This window comes from Ruditapes philippinarum, unplaced genomic scaffold, assembly GCF_026571515.1.
Source record: "Ruditapes philippinarum isolate M1 unplaced genomic scaffold, ASM2657151v2 ctg29_1_1_1_1, whole genome shotgun sequence".
NCBI classification, from domain to species: Eukaryota; Metazoa; Mollusca; class Bivalvia; order Venerida; family Veneridae; genus Ruditapes; species Ruditapes philippinarum.
The window spans coordinates 370570-390096 of NW_026859731.1; the positions used below are offsets into that span (position 1 = coordinate 370570).

Sequence of the window (19527 nt, forward strand, 5' to 3'; positions counted from 1 at the left end):
CCTATCTCTAAATTAAGAACATATGTAAAGACAAAAATAATCTACACTATTCCTGGTGCTTGAAAACTTTGTTTAAACTCCAAAAGCATGGTTTTAACAAAAGTAATTACTCGTTAATGATGGTGGGGGCGGGCATTCCCTTATTACTTTAACAGCATATTCTCGACATTTCTTAAATCTTTTACTGCCGCATTAATGCCTCAGAGGTTCAATTTTCCTACCTATGTAATAATTTAATTTCACAGGAAATGTAGGTAACTCGAAATAACTGCAAACGAGCCAAGAGGCTCATTGCGAGCTGCGTCTTCAATTTTTGAAAAGTTCTGGAAGTAATTTCTAAACTGTAAATGAAGTTGGGAGTTTTGTATATTGCAATACGGAAGGAAATATTAAAAGCCGACAGGATGATTCTTTCCACATGTCAGTGTAAACAATAACTTCAGGCACATTTCATCAGTCAACAGTCTTCCTGGTTTAAGATTTATGATTCTACAAGTACAACGGATCAATGGAAATGAGGAAAAACCACAAAGGAACTGTAACTCTTATAGCCCTAAATTGATACCAATGTAAAATGTTTGTCGAATTTCTTGGACACAGAGCATTTAAATATGTCAGAGGCCCTGTTCCTATTAATAAATTTGGGTATATTCAGAAAATACAATGACTGGAAGAAATTTTTATCTTATATAAGCATTAATTTCATTCAAAACAGACCAAAAGTTCTAAGAAGGGAACAAAAGGCAATGTAAAATCATAAGTATACAGGCTAAACAGAAATTGCTGAGAAAGAATAGAATGGATTTAAAAATAAATGTCCAAAAATATTTTAAACAAAAAAAAAAACGGATTTTGGTAAATTTGTAACAATTATTCACAATCAGGATTAAAAGTTAGTTTTTCAAAAAGGCTTTACACATCACCTTATGAAAAGCTTTTAAGATGACCTTTTTCGATTATCAACAACAACATAAGGTTATGTTTCTCCTGCTACTCAGCAATTTCTAATATTCAAAGAGATTTTCTGTTCAATAGATTTTCGCCCTCCGTCAATAAATTTGCTTGGCAAAGCTATTCAATCATTTTCTTTTCTTTACGTCAAACGCTAGGGCATCCTATTGTTATATTTCTGAAAACCATTCCATAACTGGAGCCAGTAGAACAGCATTCTCTGACTCGACCCATCTATCAACATGGATGAAATATTTCAAATTAGTCTGGGAGCAAAAAAATACTAAATTATGAATACTTCTGGCCTTTCTAATTACAGAGGTGCTGATACAGACTGGTTTATGACAAAGATTGGTCGCCTTATACTCAGTATTTAATACTAACCAGTCTATGATTTTCGCACCAAATCAATCACAGAACCAGTCAGAATTTTTTTTTTTTTTTTCAAATTTTTAACTACAGAAGAGTGTGCTATGGTTATTTTCCACCTCCCTGCAGGATTTATTGCCAGTAATTATCTCTTAAAGAATCTCTATGTACATTTTCTAAGTAAATTAATATTACATATGGGGAAAATCAACATATGGAGCCTTAACAATATTGCATTTTCCTCTCATTTTTACCTTCAACAGATGAAAAATTTGCTGAGATCTACCATACTTATATATATAGTAACAATGAGGTTCAGTTTATAATCCAAGAGTTAAGCACAGTAAATGGTATCATGGAAATAATCAAGCTGAATATGTGAAGTATTTAAGAAGCAGCCCATTTCCAACACTTCCGAAAAAATTCAATCTTAAGTCGCAGAGTGGCCCTAAAGCCCTAATTCTGTACCACTATTACTCCACAAGAAGCTATAAATTTAAACAACCTTAAAAAGTTTCTTGAAAACCCTTAAGTTCATCTGTAATATTATATTAACATTTTAATTATTCTACAAATACTTTTGTTAGTGATACAGGAGTTTGTGTTACTTTTATGTCAACCCTACGGCAGTTGTACAACCAAATGTGTGCAAATGGATTCCATATTGGGAATTGTTTATGTCAAAGAATGTTCGAATTTGATCCGGAATTAAAATTGAAAGTATCACAGTTTAATGACTTAAATGCATATAACTGCAATTTACTTCCTATTAACAGGAAAAACTCTTTCAAATTGATTCATTATAATTATATGTTTCTGCGACTGTCACTGAAATTTCAAAGCAATAATCAAATTAAAGAATCATTCATTAAATGTCACAGGTGTAACTTAACAATTATAAATCCTATGTCTGAAATGAATTCCTACGAGGTCAATCTCTGTTTCAGACTGGGATTTTTAAACAGCTTTTTTAGAAAAGAAAATCAAAGTTATGTCTGAAAATAGAAATCTCTGTTTGGCCCCCCAATGGACAGGGAATATTCTCTCCCTGTAAACAAAGCATGACATAAAATATAAAATCTCCGACTGGTTCTTTATCTTAGCACCAGATATTAAACATATAGACAAAATAATGTATAATCTGTAAACCAGTCTTTAAATTTTTCTCTCTCTATGACTTGGCAGCAGACACCAAAAACTACTCAACTTATAAATTATATAGAAGCAAAAATGATAGGTTTAGATAATATACTGTGAAATCTTTTAATTTTGTGGCCAGGAAGATTTGTGGTTTAGCAATAAAACCAGACTGGTTTTAGTTCTTTTAAAAAAAAAACTTTTAAAAATATCAACAAAAACTGTTTGCAACCACCTATCACACAGTCTACTGAATTCATTTCACCACAAAATGATCTAATTTCACAGATGAGTTGAGTTTTATTGGGTTTTAACTCAAGGTGATATAGGGGCTTTCCAGCTTTACTGGTGAAGGATGACCCCAGGTGCCGCTCTGTGCATAATTTCAAGCACAAGCGGGGACCAAAGAACTCCTGGAGTTCTGTATACTTGTCGGATAGCTTCCTCACATAAAATATTCAAACCCCCCGAGGGGACTAAAAATAAGCCAAAACAGTGGGGGGGCAATTTTTTTTGAATAAGGGACCGAAAACCACTCGAAAAGGACACAGGTTTGAAGTGAAGGAGTAACCACCGCCCAAAAAGGCACCTCATGGTTTAAGTGAAGGGAAATATACCACTCGGCCCTTGGGAAACACCCCCCAAGATTAAAAGGTTTTTCTTTAAAGGGAAATTAATTACGTTAACTAAACCAAAATTCTAAATTTGAATTTAGACAGAAAAAAAAAAACTAGAGGAAAGTTACGATTTTAGTATTGACCCATTTTTAACCCCAAATCTCTGAAAACATCTTTATTACAGAAAATTTTGTTAAAATTTAAAGGAGAACAACAAAACACAAAACCCCAAACAAGCCTTTTTGATGACCAAAATCCACAAAACTTCATTCTTACAAAATCAAAACATTTCACAGTATAATTATTACATATATATTGGAACTGGCATCAAGAAACTCACCTCTATGTCTGTTTGTAGTTTTATCAAACATCAGCATAGCATCTTCTATCTGAAAATACACAAAAAGATACACAAGGATAAGTATACATGGCTTAATTAAATGGCATCAAGTTACTATATCATTTAATTAGCTCATTTGAATATGTCAAAGGCTTCTGAAAACATTCTGATAGTGTTGATAATGTGAGAGAACACACATACTGTTATTACTCAGGTATCTATAACACAATAGAAACAAAGAAGCTCTTCATCTTATCTTGTGACCTCACTCATTTTAATTAACATTTTTTTATTATTAATTTTTTTTGTTGTGTTTTACATGGCATCAACATAGTATATAGGTCATATGGCCACTTTCCAGCTTTACAGGTGTAGGTAGACCTAGGGTGTCCCTCTGTACATTATTATATGCACAAACAGGCACCCGAGTACAGCCACAGACATTCTGTAAGCAAGCTGGATAGCTGTCTTAGGTGTTGAATCTGTAGACCCTTGCAAAGCTCAAACCTACAGCAGTGAGTGGCAAACTTTTATCTGATTAGTCCCTCTGCGCATTATTTCAGGCACGATTGGGCATCTGCGTAAAACAACTAACAACCTTCTGTTTGGAAATAGCTGGAAAACATCCTCAAATGCAAGTCCTTTTCGAGTTTTATACTGATGTCAAAAAGGAGCAAATGATGTCATAAGTCGGCGATGCTATAATTATCAAATGGTCTAATACCAGCTATATTTCATACTTTAAAACATTTTTCTGACCATAACAAATCAGATCACACGTCTTGGCGTGATGCGATGTAGGTATCATTTTTTCTATAACACTGTAAATTACCATTTTACTTCGTTCTTCTTATAGACGCCAGCACTAAGTGGTGTAACTGAACTTATGCAACACTATATAGACGGTGTGAACATGTATATTTGTATGCAAATAGATGTCGAGTCAGACACCATTAGCTACCAGATCGTTATACCAAAATGTGAATCTGTTTATATACCAAGAACAGACCAATCAACAGTCATTCTGTCAGAAATCTAGCCAATAACAGATAATCTAAATGGTAAATATTGCCAAAATCAAACTTAAAACATCAAACATTCACTATGGGAAATGATTTATAGTGATCATGATCAAATGAATGGCAAGGCCTATACCACTTTTGGCATATAACAATGAAAATGTAAGAAAGAACACAACCTCGAATGTGCATGAAGAAAAATTATGGTACGACAAAAAAGAGACTCGTGTTTACATAACTTGATTGCATATTATCTATTAACCTTTTTATCTCTAACGGGTACATTTTACGAACTTCAATCGTATCTCGCCAAAGACAAAGTCATCTGCACAAGTCTCTACTGATCTACTGACAAAACTTAATCGTACTTCATCGACAGACATTGAACAGCTAAACAATTCCTCTAAACACACCGCAAACAGTTTTGCTCGATCGTATCGGAACACCGTGTCACCAAAATGATTACCACTGTTCAGCGGTAATGAATATCAAACTTCATCTGACTTGTGTCTTCCGCAAGACAAAACGGTCTTTTGACAATATGCCTTATCAAGATAAACTACGTCAGACTGTAACGCATATACGACATGAAAAAGCACTCAATTAGAACAAGTCTATATTCATTATAACCACTCAATATGCTTTATTATCCGATCATTTACAATCATTAGAAAATTCAACATAGCTTTTTAACGAGGAAAAAACGTGAAGGTCGTGAAATATAAAAAATATTTTAAGGTTTTATTTACATAGTATCTCTATGCTACTTTCACAACATTTGAAGGGGTTCTCCTTTTTTGTTATAAAAACTAACACACTTGCACATGTATAACCCTCTTATATTAAATATTGCAAATTACACATGGGTGAAAGTTGAAAATTCTAAAAATCCTGACATGAAATTACACCATTTCCAAACAATTCTCAATCAAGGTCATTGAAGAAATTTAAAGCAGACGCATGCATGTTAAAACTTTGTCCAATTTTAGAAAAATAATTTAACTCAACATGAACTGTAACACTAAATACAGTGAAATGATCATCACAGAGTGAAATATACATGGCTGAGGAGAACTTATTCCCCTTGTTTGACTTGAACCCTATTATAGCTAACCTGCTGGGACCAGTGACTAAGCCTTTGCCATCAGTATGGAGCCAGGCTGGCCTGTGCATCTGTGCAGTCTAAGCTATATATAGTCCAAAATTGAAGCTGGACAAGTTGTTTTAAGAAATATTCAACAGGTTATAGGTTAGAAGATAATACAGTATCAATAGTGACACCGGGGGTATAATGAAATAATAATTACAAAGGTGAAATGGAAATGGCTAAGCATAATAGGAATTTTTTTCTTCCGTTTTGACATGAACTTTGTTAACGTTACACGACATGTAAGGCCATGGCATCAGAACTGCAGGAACAGGTAGGCACTATATTACATACAGAATGAAGACTGACAGCTATTTTGTACTACACGTCATGTTTCATGTGTAATAGTACAATCTACACGAGTAATTAAACTTGTAATATGTGCAATTCTCAAACCCTTGTTCGACATTCTTTCCCGTATCAAGAAGTGACGAAATTACATGTTCCTGTCCACAAGAGAGATTCACGATTGACATTAACATTATTATACATGTGTGACTAAGACGAAAATAGAATATAAAAGAAAATAAGCAAGAAATACGCAACGTGAAAAGTGCTCCTAACCTAAAGACTTCCTAAGATATTTCCTTGAGATAATCACCAGTTTGTTGCCAGTTTGTTGTGTGCAATATTAATTGTTTTAGTATTGTCAATGACATTTATGCACGTGATATAAGCATGTCATTAGCACTTACCCGCCCACTTACTTTTCTTATAATAAGTGCAATTTGCACTTTAATTCATCAGACAGCAAAATCAAACTTCACTTGTTAATTCAGTGTCACATTAATTATAAACCACTGCCATACAATATCTGCTAATGATTCAGTTTCTGCAATTTGAAATGACGATAACAAATTCGATGTTTATCATTTTTCATCGTTCAATTCATTTTTCACGACCCATGTTGTACATTTCGATTCATCACACATTTATTACGGAGTTTATAATTCATTTCCAAATGTAACGCACCTGAAAAGTGACAACAGGAACATGTAGTAATCCTGACATAAACCTAGTGATCTCGGTATTGGATACCCCGATATTTTGTTCTATAAATGGATATACGCCACCATCATCAATTTCCCGTGCTACAGTAATTGTCCATGTCTCGGTGGTTTCTCTATCATTAATGACAGGTTCACACTTTTCAGGGATTAGTGAAAAGGAGTCAGGTATCAGAGTTTTGTATTTTCGACAAAGCTGATCCGAGGCCATTTAAAATTTTAAAAAGAAAATTTTTTTCTGTCATTTCAATACAAGATTGTATCATTTTTTGTAACCACAGCTTTGTGACTGTTTTGACTGGTTTGTTGTATTTTTTGTTACCTCACTTAATTATCTAATTATAAGAACAAAAGAGAGCATGTTAAAAAATTAAGTACAGTTTAACTTACTTTTGTCAAGAATCCATTATTCATTATTACTGCTAATTGACTTAAACAAAAAGCCAATTAACAAAGATGTTTAGAATGGCTGAAGATAATGTTAATTTGTATTTTCTTGAAACAAAATTGGCTTCAACTTTGCCTCCAAACTTCTACAACTGGCTCTTTATTTTGTCCTAGTATACAGAAGACTTGTCAAAAGTCAGATTCAAACCCATGGTCAATGAATTTGTCCAGCTTTGAATACCAATAGTACAGCTTCAACCATCGAAAAATGTATTGGTTTAAGCTACAACATTTTTGGCCACAATGCATCACAAATTTTAACCTCAGACTGGTGACCAGTAACACTCCAAAGACTGCAGCCTGGGTACTAAAGCAAACTCTTGCAAACCAGTCAAAGCCTTTGTATGGATGGCTTAGTGAAACCAGTCTGACTTGATCCCGGCTTGATTTCTTATGACTTACAACCATTTTGCATTAAACTCTAAAAAGTTTTTTTATTTCATATTAATTCAGCTATTGCATCCATGCTAGAATAAAATAACTCATCTGAAATGCAATAAAACGGTATTAAACCATACTTAAAAGGGGAGTAGAATACATAAAATCAGGCAGTAATGTTTGCGTTACAAATAAACATTATTAAACTTCTTTCAAATCTTTTTTCATTTACCTCTCATAAAGAATGGATAACAGAACAATTTATAATCAACTTTTGCCCCCAAAATTCACAACCGCGTAAAGTTTACATGCTCGCAGTTGCTGAAGCCAAGCCAGGGATGTACTGACTTACCCAACTTCGCTCTCAGTCACGACAAACACCAATTTTTGTCTTAACATTTACCTCTACAATCATGCAACCTTAAAATGTTTAAAGATAAAGACATAATCTATGTAAACATGCCAGCACAAGATTGAGTCATCGAGAAACAATACGCCTTTTCATGACCGTCAAACCAAAAAATCAGTTTTTACAATAATTTAATTGAAAATCTTGGTGACCTATAAACACCTGTTTCAACCTGGGCTCGTCAACTTATGCAGCAAAGTTTGACAAAAGAATTTCAAACTTTTATCTCAATTTGTGACGCGTTTACGTTTTAAGTAACGAGTCATTTTACATGCAAAACATATTAATTATAAGCAATAATATTCCACACCCGTGTATTCTATTAAACATGCCTTTTCATATAAAACGCACATCAATAATAAATATTCAAATCGATACGAAATCGTTTAAATTACGTCAATCAAATATTATAAATATGATCTTGGATCAGTATCATTGGAATGTTTTTATTCTATATGACCACGTCTGCCAATTATGCAAAATGAATTTATACTCTAATCAGATCTAATTTGACAGTATTGCTGACCTACAAGCCAATTCACTTTTAAAACAATTTCCGGAAAGATTGTTGTCGCAAAAGAAGACAATTTTTTTTTTTTGATTAAGCATTATGTAAATATTTTTTGCTTTGGATTTCGGTCATACAAAATAAAAGCATGGAACTTTCAACACTAAGAAGCCAATACCACCAGTCTGAGGTGGGGAATCCGATATCAAAATATCAAGATTCTGATATCAAAATCATTAGATTTCCATAGCAAAATATCAAAATTCTGATATCAAAATCACTAGATTCCAATAGTAAAATATTAAGATATCAAAATAAAACTTTAGTGCTACACCATATAGAGCCTTCTGTTTCAGACTGCAAAGGGTTGATATTAATTACACAAATGACAAATAGAAACGCATTAATAAAATACAATACAGAAACTGTAAATTGTGTGGACCTTACAGTATTAATGGTCAGTGGAAGGCATTTAACAACAACCCAATTAGGAAAATGCTACATCAATAGAATACTATAACACCCGGGGGACGTTAACATATGAGAAAAAAACTGAAAGTCACTGACTTTGATATCAAGATTCAATGACTGCTACAGTTTGCTGAATGAATTTAGAGTCGGCTACCATAGGTCAAAATAGCTGCCTAAAAATGCATTTACGGGCCGGCTGCCGCAGGTCAAAATAGCTGCCTAAAAATGCATTTACGGGCCGGCTGCCGCAGGTCAAAATAGCTGCCTAAAAATGCATTTAGGGGCTGGCTGCCGCAGGTCAAAATAGCTGCCTAAAAATGCAATTAGGGGCCGGCTGCCGCAGGTCAAAATGGCCGTCTAAAAATGCATTTCATGCCTGCCTCAAAAGTAATAAAAACACTGTTAATGTGATAAAGCCAAAAATGATCGCCTTAAAAAAGACCGTCTTAAAATAATACAGTCAAGACTCAATACATCGGAATCCATTATACTGACAAATTCAAATAACGACAGTGAATTGGTGGGAACCAATTTTTTTTAACGTTATTATAATCCTTTATAACGGAAAATTCGTATTCCGACTCCGACACAATAAAATTGGAAACCAAACATGTTATTTTCTATACAATCAGTACCCGTTACACTGACACTTGGTCAGTCAAGCGTGCGAATAAAACAAAAGCCGCAAGGTGTTAAAACAGGTATTGTGGTTTGGTCAGTTGATTGTTACACCTTATTACAATACCAAGGTGTTGTTGTCAGCAGAATTTTGTTACACTAGCCAACTTATGACAACAAACAGTGTGCAATCAATTTTTAAAGGTTTAGGGGGCTAGGTGGCGTGGACAGTAACATGCACTTTACAGTACCGTCCATGAACAGGCTCAATCAAACCGAGCCTGCAACATTTTCAATTTTGTTGTGTTGGACTTTCTTGAGGGATTCTGTTTTTCTCTATTTTTTTTTAATTTTCAAAAGTCCTATTATTGTATGTGCTTTTTATTTTATAAAGTTTTATCATTTTCATAAAAATCTTTAATTGTATTTAAGTTGTTATTATTTTAATGAAGAAGTTGTATTATGTGTATGATATGTAATGTGTGTAATGAAGTGAACACATAAACACAAAAATCTTTTTCATTAGATGTTTATTATAGAATCTGATCTAAATACATAATTTTCAGATACCAGTGACTAAGCACTGATGAATGATGAAATTCAATATACCGACAAATTCGATATACTGACATATCCTTTGGGAACCAACAGTGTCGTTGTAATGAGTCCTGACTGTATCATACAAATAACAGTCATTTAATATCATACTTTACAATTATAATTCAAGGTTTCAAAATTTATTGGCTTTTATAATCTACATGCAAAATAATAAAATGATACTTATTTTGTTTGATACTTAGAGGGAGAAATCATTTCCTAACATGCTTCTTTAATAACTGTTATATGATCTTTTTTCTTTCTGGCAAACCAACATCACCTTAGTGCAGTAACAGGTTAACTCCTTTTGAATTTTATAGGAGTTAAGCCGTTTCTGCACTAATATGACAATATATTGGGAAGTGCTGACATATTTTGCGCGAGATACAACAAAACCTATTCCTTAGCAATTTGATAGAATAATCATCGATTATACCCTGATTCTCAGGACCTATACGCATGTAAATGGGAGTTAATTTTCTTTTACACTATTGTTGATTACCATTATGTCCCAGAATAAACTTTTCTTTAGAACACAAAGGACATAAAAACCTTGTCCCAAAAACTATAAAATGGAAGGACATGGGTGATAAATTATCAGCTTCTACATCATTGCTACTATACATCCCTCGTTCATTATTCTTAGAGGTATATAAATTCCTCGAGACGTAGGCCCGTTATCGACTCTGCCGCTAAATTGTAATTAAATCTTGCCTTTCCCAAGCAATTTTCTTCTTAAGTTAGTTGATTAACATAGGTTCTATTTCTGATGATGGCACGTCAATGTCACAAACACCACTCTCGAGATCGGGAAGCAAACGAAAACATATATCGTAAAAATATAAGTCGCCGTTACGATATAGATTACCATCACTGCTGCCGTTGTCTATGCAAAGAATCTCCGCCCACTTTACAGGAATATTTAAGACACAATTACATGACTTCCGTACTTTTAAACCCATTAAGTTAACTTTCTGTACCTCCGTATGTAAATTAAGTTGAAAAAGATTAATTACTACCAGTGCAAGTCGTTTTTGCAGGAGAAAACGATAAGTAATTACGTACCATTACAATTCTGAAACGGATTCTAAATTGTGTAAAAGCCACGCATGTCCGTAAGTTTCACCTCATTACATCGCGGCTGAAGTTTTAAAATACAGTACTTAACAAGGAAGACTGCCAGGACAGTTACTAACGAATCTGATTTGAATGTCGTAATGAGCTAATTTAAATTTAAAAGTTTGCGAAAATAAAGTGAGAAATGATCCAGACAAAACCTACGTTACTTCATGCAGCGCTCTCAAATTGATGTAATACCTATTTCTGGAAACAAACAGACAAAATCTCTTCAATTTATTCTGATAGAATCTCTTAAACTATTCATACACGTGATTTCCTAAATGTTAATGTTTGTAAAAAAGTGTTTTTTCTATAACAGACCATGGTACAAAGTTGTATTCCACTGTAATTAAATCACTGTCTATTGATGTATTTAATTAAGTAACGGCTTCGTCAAAAACCAATGAAGATAAAATTTTCACATTATAAAATGAGCCGTGTCATGACAAAACCAACATAATGGGTTTGCGACCAGCATGGATCCAGACCAGCCTGCGCATCCGCGCAGTCTGATCAGGATCCATGCTGTTCGCTTATCAACTCTATTACAAGTAGAGAAACTGATAGCGAACAGCATGGATCCTGATCAGACTGCGCGGATGCGCAGGCTGGTCTGGATCCATGCTGGTCGCAAACCCATTATGTTGGTTTTGTCGTGACACCGCTCAAATGCCAATATGAAATGTATCAATCTTTGACCAATCTTGCAGTCAGCTCTCTACAAAAAAGAGAGCAATTTTCCTCCCCATCAGCCGAATCAATAATAGAAACATTGTGCCTATGACCAGAAAAAGCTTTCACAGGGAGATAAATAAAAGGATAACATAAAACAATAATTATTTTTTAAAGTTGTTACAATGGAATAATTGCTTTCATCTCGCTTCACTCTTTCTGACACTCGGATAGCAACTAGGAAGAGAAAATGCCTTCGCTGCCAATATGCAGGATTGTCACTAGGAAGCTACTGTAGGTCAAAATGGCCTTCTAAAAATGCATTTAGGGCTGGCTGCTATAGGTCAAAATGGCCTTCTAAAAATGCATTTAGGGCCGGCTGCTGTAGGTCAAAATGGCTGCCTAAAAATGCATTTAGGGCTGGCTGCTATAGGTCAAAATGGCTGCCTAAAAATGCATTTAGGGCTGGCTGCTATAGGTCAAAATGGCCTTCTAAAAATGCATTTAGGGCTGGCTGCTATAGGTCAAAATGGCCTTCTAAAAATGCATTTAGGGCTGGCTGCTATAGGTCAAAATGGCTGCCTAAAAATGCATTTAGGGCTGGCTGCTATAGGTCAAAATGGCCATCTAAAAATGCATTTAGGTGCCGGCTGCCGTAGGTCAAAATGGCTGCCTAAAAATGCATTTAGGGCTGGCTGCTATAGGTCAAAATGGCTGCCTTAAAACACATTTAGGGCCGGCTGCTGTAGGTCAAAATGGCTGCCTAAAAATGCATTTAGGGCCGGCTGCTATAGGTCAAAATGGCCGTCTAAAAATGCATTTAGGCCGGGCTGCTATAGGTCAAAATGGCTGTCTAAAATGCATTTCGTGCCTGCCTTAAAAGTAATAAAAACACTGTTAATGTGATAAAGCCAAAAATGATCGCCTTAATATAGACCATCTTAAAATAATATCTTACAAATAACAGTCATTTTATATCTTACTTTACATTTATAATTCAAGGTTTCAAAATTTATTGGCTTTTATAATCTACAGTAAAGACTGTCTTAGCGACCCCCTGTATATAGCGACGTTCTGTCTATAGTGACCATAGTTAGGTGCGCCGAACAGTATTTACTATATAAATGGTCTGTATGTAGCGACTCCCTGTCTAGTCCGTACAACGACCATGATTTAGTTCACCCGTTTACGGTATTTGAGCCAGTGAACAGCGACTTTTGCAAGGGGAGCATGGCTTGAACTAGGTGACGACTTTGGCGAAGAAGTCGCCTTGCGGATCAGCGACTTTGCTTCAGTCGCCCATTTTTATAATTTTCCGTCATACTTATTTTACGCCGCTGGGTCTGTTTATAATTTGTTTACCTCTCAATTACAACCAATTACCGTTAATCCGCTAATTAAGAACGCGTGTCAACATCAACAAAGTTAAATACACGCCGCAAGGCAAGAGTTCACTATGTTTATCTTTCTCATTACGTATTCATGCGATTGACGAATCAGAACGCGCGTTGTATCTACGGCAGTTCGCATTGACCAATCGGCGACACGCTAATACACTGTGGCTGTTTGTTGACAATTACAGAATATGGCGACAAATTCAATCAATTTTCGCCGATAAAATGATTAAAGACACATGCATATACATAATTGCTGCGGTGTTTTGGCGAGTAAAGATAAACAATGCCAAACGTCTTAAAGGTGTGGTTATGTTTGAAACCTCGATTGTTAATTTTTTTCGGAGCACTTATCTGTAGAAATTATGTGGAGATTTGTATCTAATGTTTTATTAATACATTGAACTCCGTAAAGTAAACAGGTTGATTATACAAAATTAAATGTCTCTACAGTAACATCTCATTAGTAAAATTGAAATTAAACATTTTTTTACAAACAGATTTATCAATATAAATTACATTTTAATGACTATGTAACTCTTAGATACTAATGTTATGGTGTAGTTTATAATCTTAACCAATTATACATGCAATTTTAAATTAAACCCTTAGTATGGTACTATCCTGCTTTTCAACAAAATATTGGTATGATATGTTCATATATCCGAATTATATAGAGACTGTCCACAGTGACTCCCTGTCTATAATGACCTTTTTTCTTTTCTCCCATCGAAGGTCACTGTAAACAGTCTTTACTGTACATGCAAAATAATAAATCATGTAAAAATCCAACAATAATTGTTGTCAATTACCTTAATTGATGGATGTGTATAGTGTTGAAACTTTTCGCCATAAAAATTCATAACTCATGCATATAATATGTCGTATATAAAAAAAATAATTAAAATTAGACAAGACTAATAAATCATTGTTTTAATAAAGAGTAAAAAGCTTATACAGCACCAGTAACAACATATTTGTCATTCATGAATGACTTTTCAAAACTAAAGATATTTATGTTAATGAATTTCCTTATTCTATAATCGATGTGATGTTATAATTATGAGCCACCTCACGACAAAACCAACGTAATGCTTTTGCGACCAGCATGGATCCAGACCAGCCTGTGCCTCTGCATACGTGCAGTCTGATCAGGATCCATCCTGTTCCCTTACAATCCCTATTACAAGTAGAGAAACTAATAGCAAACAGCATGGATCCTTATCAGACTGCGCGGATGCGAGGCGCAGGCTGGTTTGGATCCATGCTAGTCGCAAACCCACTATGTTGGTTTTGTCATGACGCGGCTCATGTATATATATACATATATGAATTTTATGGACATATTTGAACTCAGATACTATGAATAATAAATCTGCATATAAACCAATCATTCAGAGAGGAACTTATTGTTCTTATTAACAAATACCTCAATTGAGCGCACTTTACTCTTCCAAATAAAAAGGAAGAATCTATCTTGAAATATCTTGAAATAGAAATCTAAACAGCCAATTATCTATGATTTAAGAACAATTTCTCTTCTTGTTTATGGTTTGTTCAAGATTTTAAATTTCCCAATTATTCTATTCTATATTTCTTAAACCTATCTAAAGTTCAATTTACCAACTTTATAGCCATAATGCTTAAAGCTGTTACCCAGAATTCCATAAATGTTTAATTTGTTTTAGTTCTGTATCTTCCATTATTGTTTAAGTTCTGTATCTGTAAGACATTAAAATACGCACCAATATACCTTTCCGCACTACCAAATTCAATCCTTTCCATATTAAACTCATGTAGCGGCCATGCCCTGCTTTATATTTGCAAATGTCTATTGTGTATGCAAGGATTTCAATATTAAAATGCTCAACTTGTGCGATCAACAGAATGGAATCAGGTCAGAATGCGTACAAATGGACAGACGGCTCAGTGGTCTGTCGGCCAACCTAACTAGAACATTCATTATTACTGGGACCCACAATTGAAATGCTCTATATCCTGGCACTTGACTGTGCATTGTGGTATCTGGAAAGTAAATCTTTCGAGAAAAAATGGCTTTCATGTATATGCAAGCAGCCTACCATTAACCTGTTAAATAAAACATTGAAATAATCATAACCTTAAAAGTATCGCGACTGATGTTTCATTAATGAATGCCGCTACACTTCTATTAGTGAAATACTCTATTTTCCTCGCAACTTGTAATCAACTGCAGCATTATGGGTAACCGCATATAATATTTTCATTAAACAGCAACCAATTGGTATTTTAATAGACCACGCTTGAATAACTACCCGTGAGAAATCAATACGACATTGTATCCGCGGTTATTCAAGCTTGACAGCTTATATGTATAAAAATTGTAAAGAGGTGTAAAAAAACTGTTACTTCAGTACTGTCAAACACACATCAAATTTGATTAATTACCATTTCACACATAAAAGTTGGAATTAAAAGTATAATGCACTTAAGATAATTTCCTACTTGACAAGGAGAATTAAGAAATCTGATGTGGCTCAGGTATAAAGAAAACATAGATCAACGCTCGGATCTCTAGACTAATTGAGGATTACTAATCGAAAACGTCATCTGACTTAGCAAGACCCATCTTCAATTTGACAAACTTTCTTATTCCTGAAAAGAATGCTTTTATTCCCATGCCATATGCAATTCAAGTTTGTATTCTTATAATAGTAAGACTCAAACCAAAGACCTGAGTCTCAAACCAAAGACCTGTACGCCAAAACATGACTAGTTGGCATTTTTACCCGACGAGCAATTTTGATCATGTATACAACAATGCTTACACATCAATTGCCAAGATTCTTGATGCTCAGTTATTCTAATAATAGCATTTAATATACATTTATATACCATATTCTTTTAAAATCAATTATACCACACTGAAGAACAATGGCACAATTGTGCTGCCTGAAGATAGAGTTAGAGAGAGAGAAACAAAAATATCCAAAACAATTTACGTTGTAATGAAGCAATGATTGCGGAGCTGTGTTATATTGTTTACTCCCCGGGGATCTCATAATCACAATCAGTTTATTACACATAATATTCTATCTGAATTACTAATGACTATTTTCATTACATCCCGTCGTCAACGAGCAATGATCTGACATTAATATTTAATACTAGCTTACACCGCTGGGGTATTGTACATCCTTTCTTTGTTCCCGCCTCTCTCCAAAGTTCGCTCTCACTGCCTCATCATTTACAATATCTCCTTTTTTGTAAAAAGACAAATTGACATCTATTGTAAATGGTTAGGTGTTAATTATGATTTAGGTCATTTCCTATTTTAACATCTTTTCATCGGTACTTTATTGATCTTCCATAATGACGCGAGATGCGACGATTAAAAAAAGCCATATATATATATTTTCCACGTATACTTTAATTTTAGAACAGACTTTTCGTATAGAGCAATCTATTCAATAAGTATAACATCATAAAAAGCTCAGGCCGTCATGTATTTCCAAACGTATTTCCAAAGTTTCGATTTTCTTCTTTATTTAGAGATTAAACCCACGTCACGGATGCGAATATAATCTTTGAAAAGGGCAAAGGTACGAAAATAAACCCCATCCCATTGCATCATAAACATTCTCAAGGATATGGAATATATTCTATATATAAAAAAATTATCAATAAAGTTCTCATACATTTGAATACGACTATAATCTCACAAAAAAATCGCCTTATTCACACGCAGCTATTTATTCCAAGCAGCTATTTATACGAAACTGTGAAATTGGATTAAAAAAGCTACAAAACCTGAATACTAATACAAATTAATCTAATCCCGACATGCTTTTGAAGATTGTGAAAAAGGACCCTATTGATACTGGTTGGGGGAAAAAAAACCTTTTAACGAAGGGTAGTAAAAATGCTCTCTCTCATAATTAAATTAAACACATCTCCTTGTTTGATTATGGTTTCTCTTAGTGGTAATTTAAAATCAGTATAAACTATAGTTTTTGGCAATGCTTTATGTATGATTGAACTGTTTTTCTTTTTCTTCTTCATTTATTTGTGTTATGCGGTCATTGACAGGTATCTCATAATTAGCCGATGCTAGGTCGGGGGCACTGACGGTACAACCTTGCGTGTCTATAATGCCACAGTGTAGAGCTTGACTGAGCTTGCACTTCTGTACAAACTAACCCGATAATAAAAAATTTAACTCTGGTTAAATTTACCATTTATAAAATCAACACCCTCCATAAATAATATAAATTGATTCGAAGTACCAATTTAAAAACGGAACAAGTATGTAACATAAGATATAAAATCAGCTATATTAGGGTTAATACAAAGTGCAAGAACAGTTTTCTGACTACACCAAGATGATTGAGTTGATTTATTATTCCAAACAGAGTCGATAATAAAGAACATGTTTAAAACTTTGATTATTGTACTTTTTTTCCGTTTATACATTACATTAATTATGACGACAGTCGTGTATTATACATGTGTGCAAGTTGTTGCTACTGTAACCTCTCTATAGGGACAATGATACATGTAATGTGACAGGCAGCATGTAAACACGATCTTGCTACAATTTTACAACCGTTACAGTAGTCATCATTACATTAATTATTTCCTGTCATTACCACTGCTATTTCTAACACAAATTATTCTCAAGGGCCCCCACTTGTGTATGATATAATTATTATTATATTATGTGCACCGAAGAAAAAAGTAATGTTTAAGCGGCTTGTCACCATAAGGGTTAAAGCGGCTTGCTACCATAAGGGTTAAAGCATCTTGCCAACGTAAGGGTTAAAGCGGCTTGCCACCGTAAGGGTCAAAGCGGCTTGCCACCATAAGGGTTAAAGAGGCTTGCCACCATAAGGGTTAAAGCGGCTTGCCACCATAAGGGTAAAAAAAAATCTTCAAAAGCAAGATTAAAGTAGCTTGCTCAATTCCATAAGAGTAACGTAATAATCTTCATCAACTAAAAATTTCATAGGGAAAAATCTTACATCTACTCTGTACAATATTATAGATAACATTCTCTAAGTCACTACATAAACTATTACAATCTTTGTTTTCCAAGGTCTATATCCTGACCAGTTTAAAACAGAAAGCCTTCGTGAATCTGGCAACATCGATATGTGTTTTCCTAACATTAAAACTTGAGAACTCTTCTCGCTACAACAAAGTAAAAGCTCTTAATGCACTTCCTATTGCAGTCATGATTTAGGTTATTAGAAACTCGTGTCCTTAGGTCATCACGCTACATCATGCCGATTTAGCAAAATTCACGTAAAACTAACTATATACGAAAGACAAATTGACAAACCATTTCTTTTATAGTACAAGAAATATGTGGTCAGCCCATCTATATATATATATTTGTTGAGAAGGTCATTTTAGAAAATCACTCAATAGCCTGGATAAAATATTTGTTATCTCCCTTTGACAGACAAGATTGACCAGTGTCAACATTGTGTTATCAGAAATGTAAGATGTAAAATCTGAAATGGTCTATTTTTAGACCAGACATGTATTAGCATATATGCATCGCAAAATAAAATGTAAGACATTTCACTATTATTGACAGCTGTTCAGCCTTGTCAAATCAAAACTTACTGAACATTGCCCTTCTTTTCATTTCAGAAACATCATACATGCATATGTTCTCAGTTGGCAATCATAAAATCAGTGCTCACTATCAATAAACAAAGATAACATGATTCTGTTTAATTCAATCTCTTCCATCTTTATAAGTTTAGCTCGACATTATCATTTATAAACCTAATTAATTTCTGTTACCACCATCCAGCCTACATGTATATATACAAACATGCCTTAGTGCTAAACGAGGCAACGCACCTGCCAAATACCTACCTATAAAGCTTATCCTAAAAGCCCCCCCTCCCTACAGGATTAATTAACATTCACCCCTAATCACCATGTCAAGATTTAGATAAAAGCTAATACAGGAGTTAAGATAAATAAGATAAAATCAATATCGGACATGTTATATCTCACTGATCTATCTACAGAATTCAGAGATGAGGCATCTGACCGATGTTAGAGATAGCTCCTGTATAAACAAACATGGATTTGTATGATCTAAGTGAACAAACAGATACCTGCCTATAAAACATGCTCTATCTGTAACACTAACATAGCACAACTTGTTCCCTGTTTGCCTGATAAGTATCTGTTACAATATTAGACATCTACGGTATGGATGTACTCAAACTGGTCATATGACACACAATAGAAGTGACACCATTATGTTCGGCAGCCATGATGAGACTGATTCCAGGCTGATTTCCATCTTGTGACACCAAATCAGTA

General features: G+C 34.3%; 1 protein-coding gene across 4 annotated transcripts in view; it reads right to left on the reverse strand.

The window, feature by feature from the left end:
- LOC132757688 (RNA-binding protein Musashi homolog Rbp6-like) overlaps positions 1 to 19527 on the reverse strand; it is a 110090-nt gene that overhangs the window by 42899 nt on the left and 47664 nt on the right. For all 4 annotated transcript variants that reach the window (XM_060749043.1, XM_060749045.1, XM_060749041.1 and 1 more), the window contains exon 7: positions 3415 to 3463. In XM_060749043.1, the coding sequence (XP_060605026.1) occupies positions 3415 to 3463 (49 nt within the window). The remainder of the gene's footprint in view (positions 1 to 3414; positions 3464 to 19527) is intronic.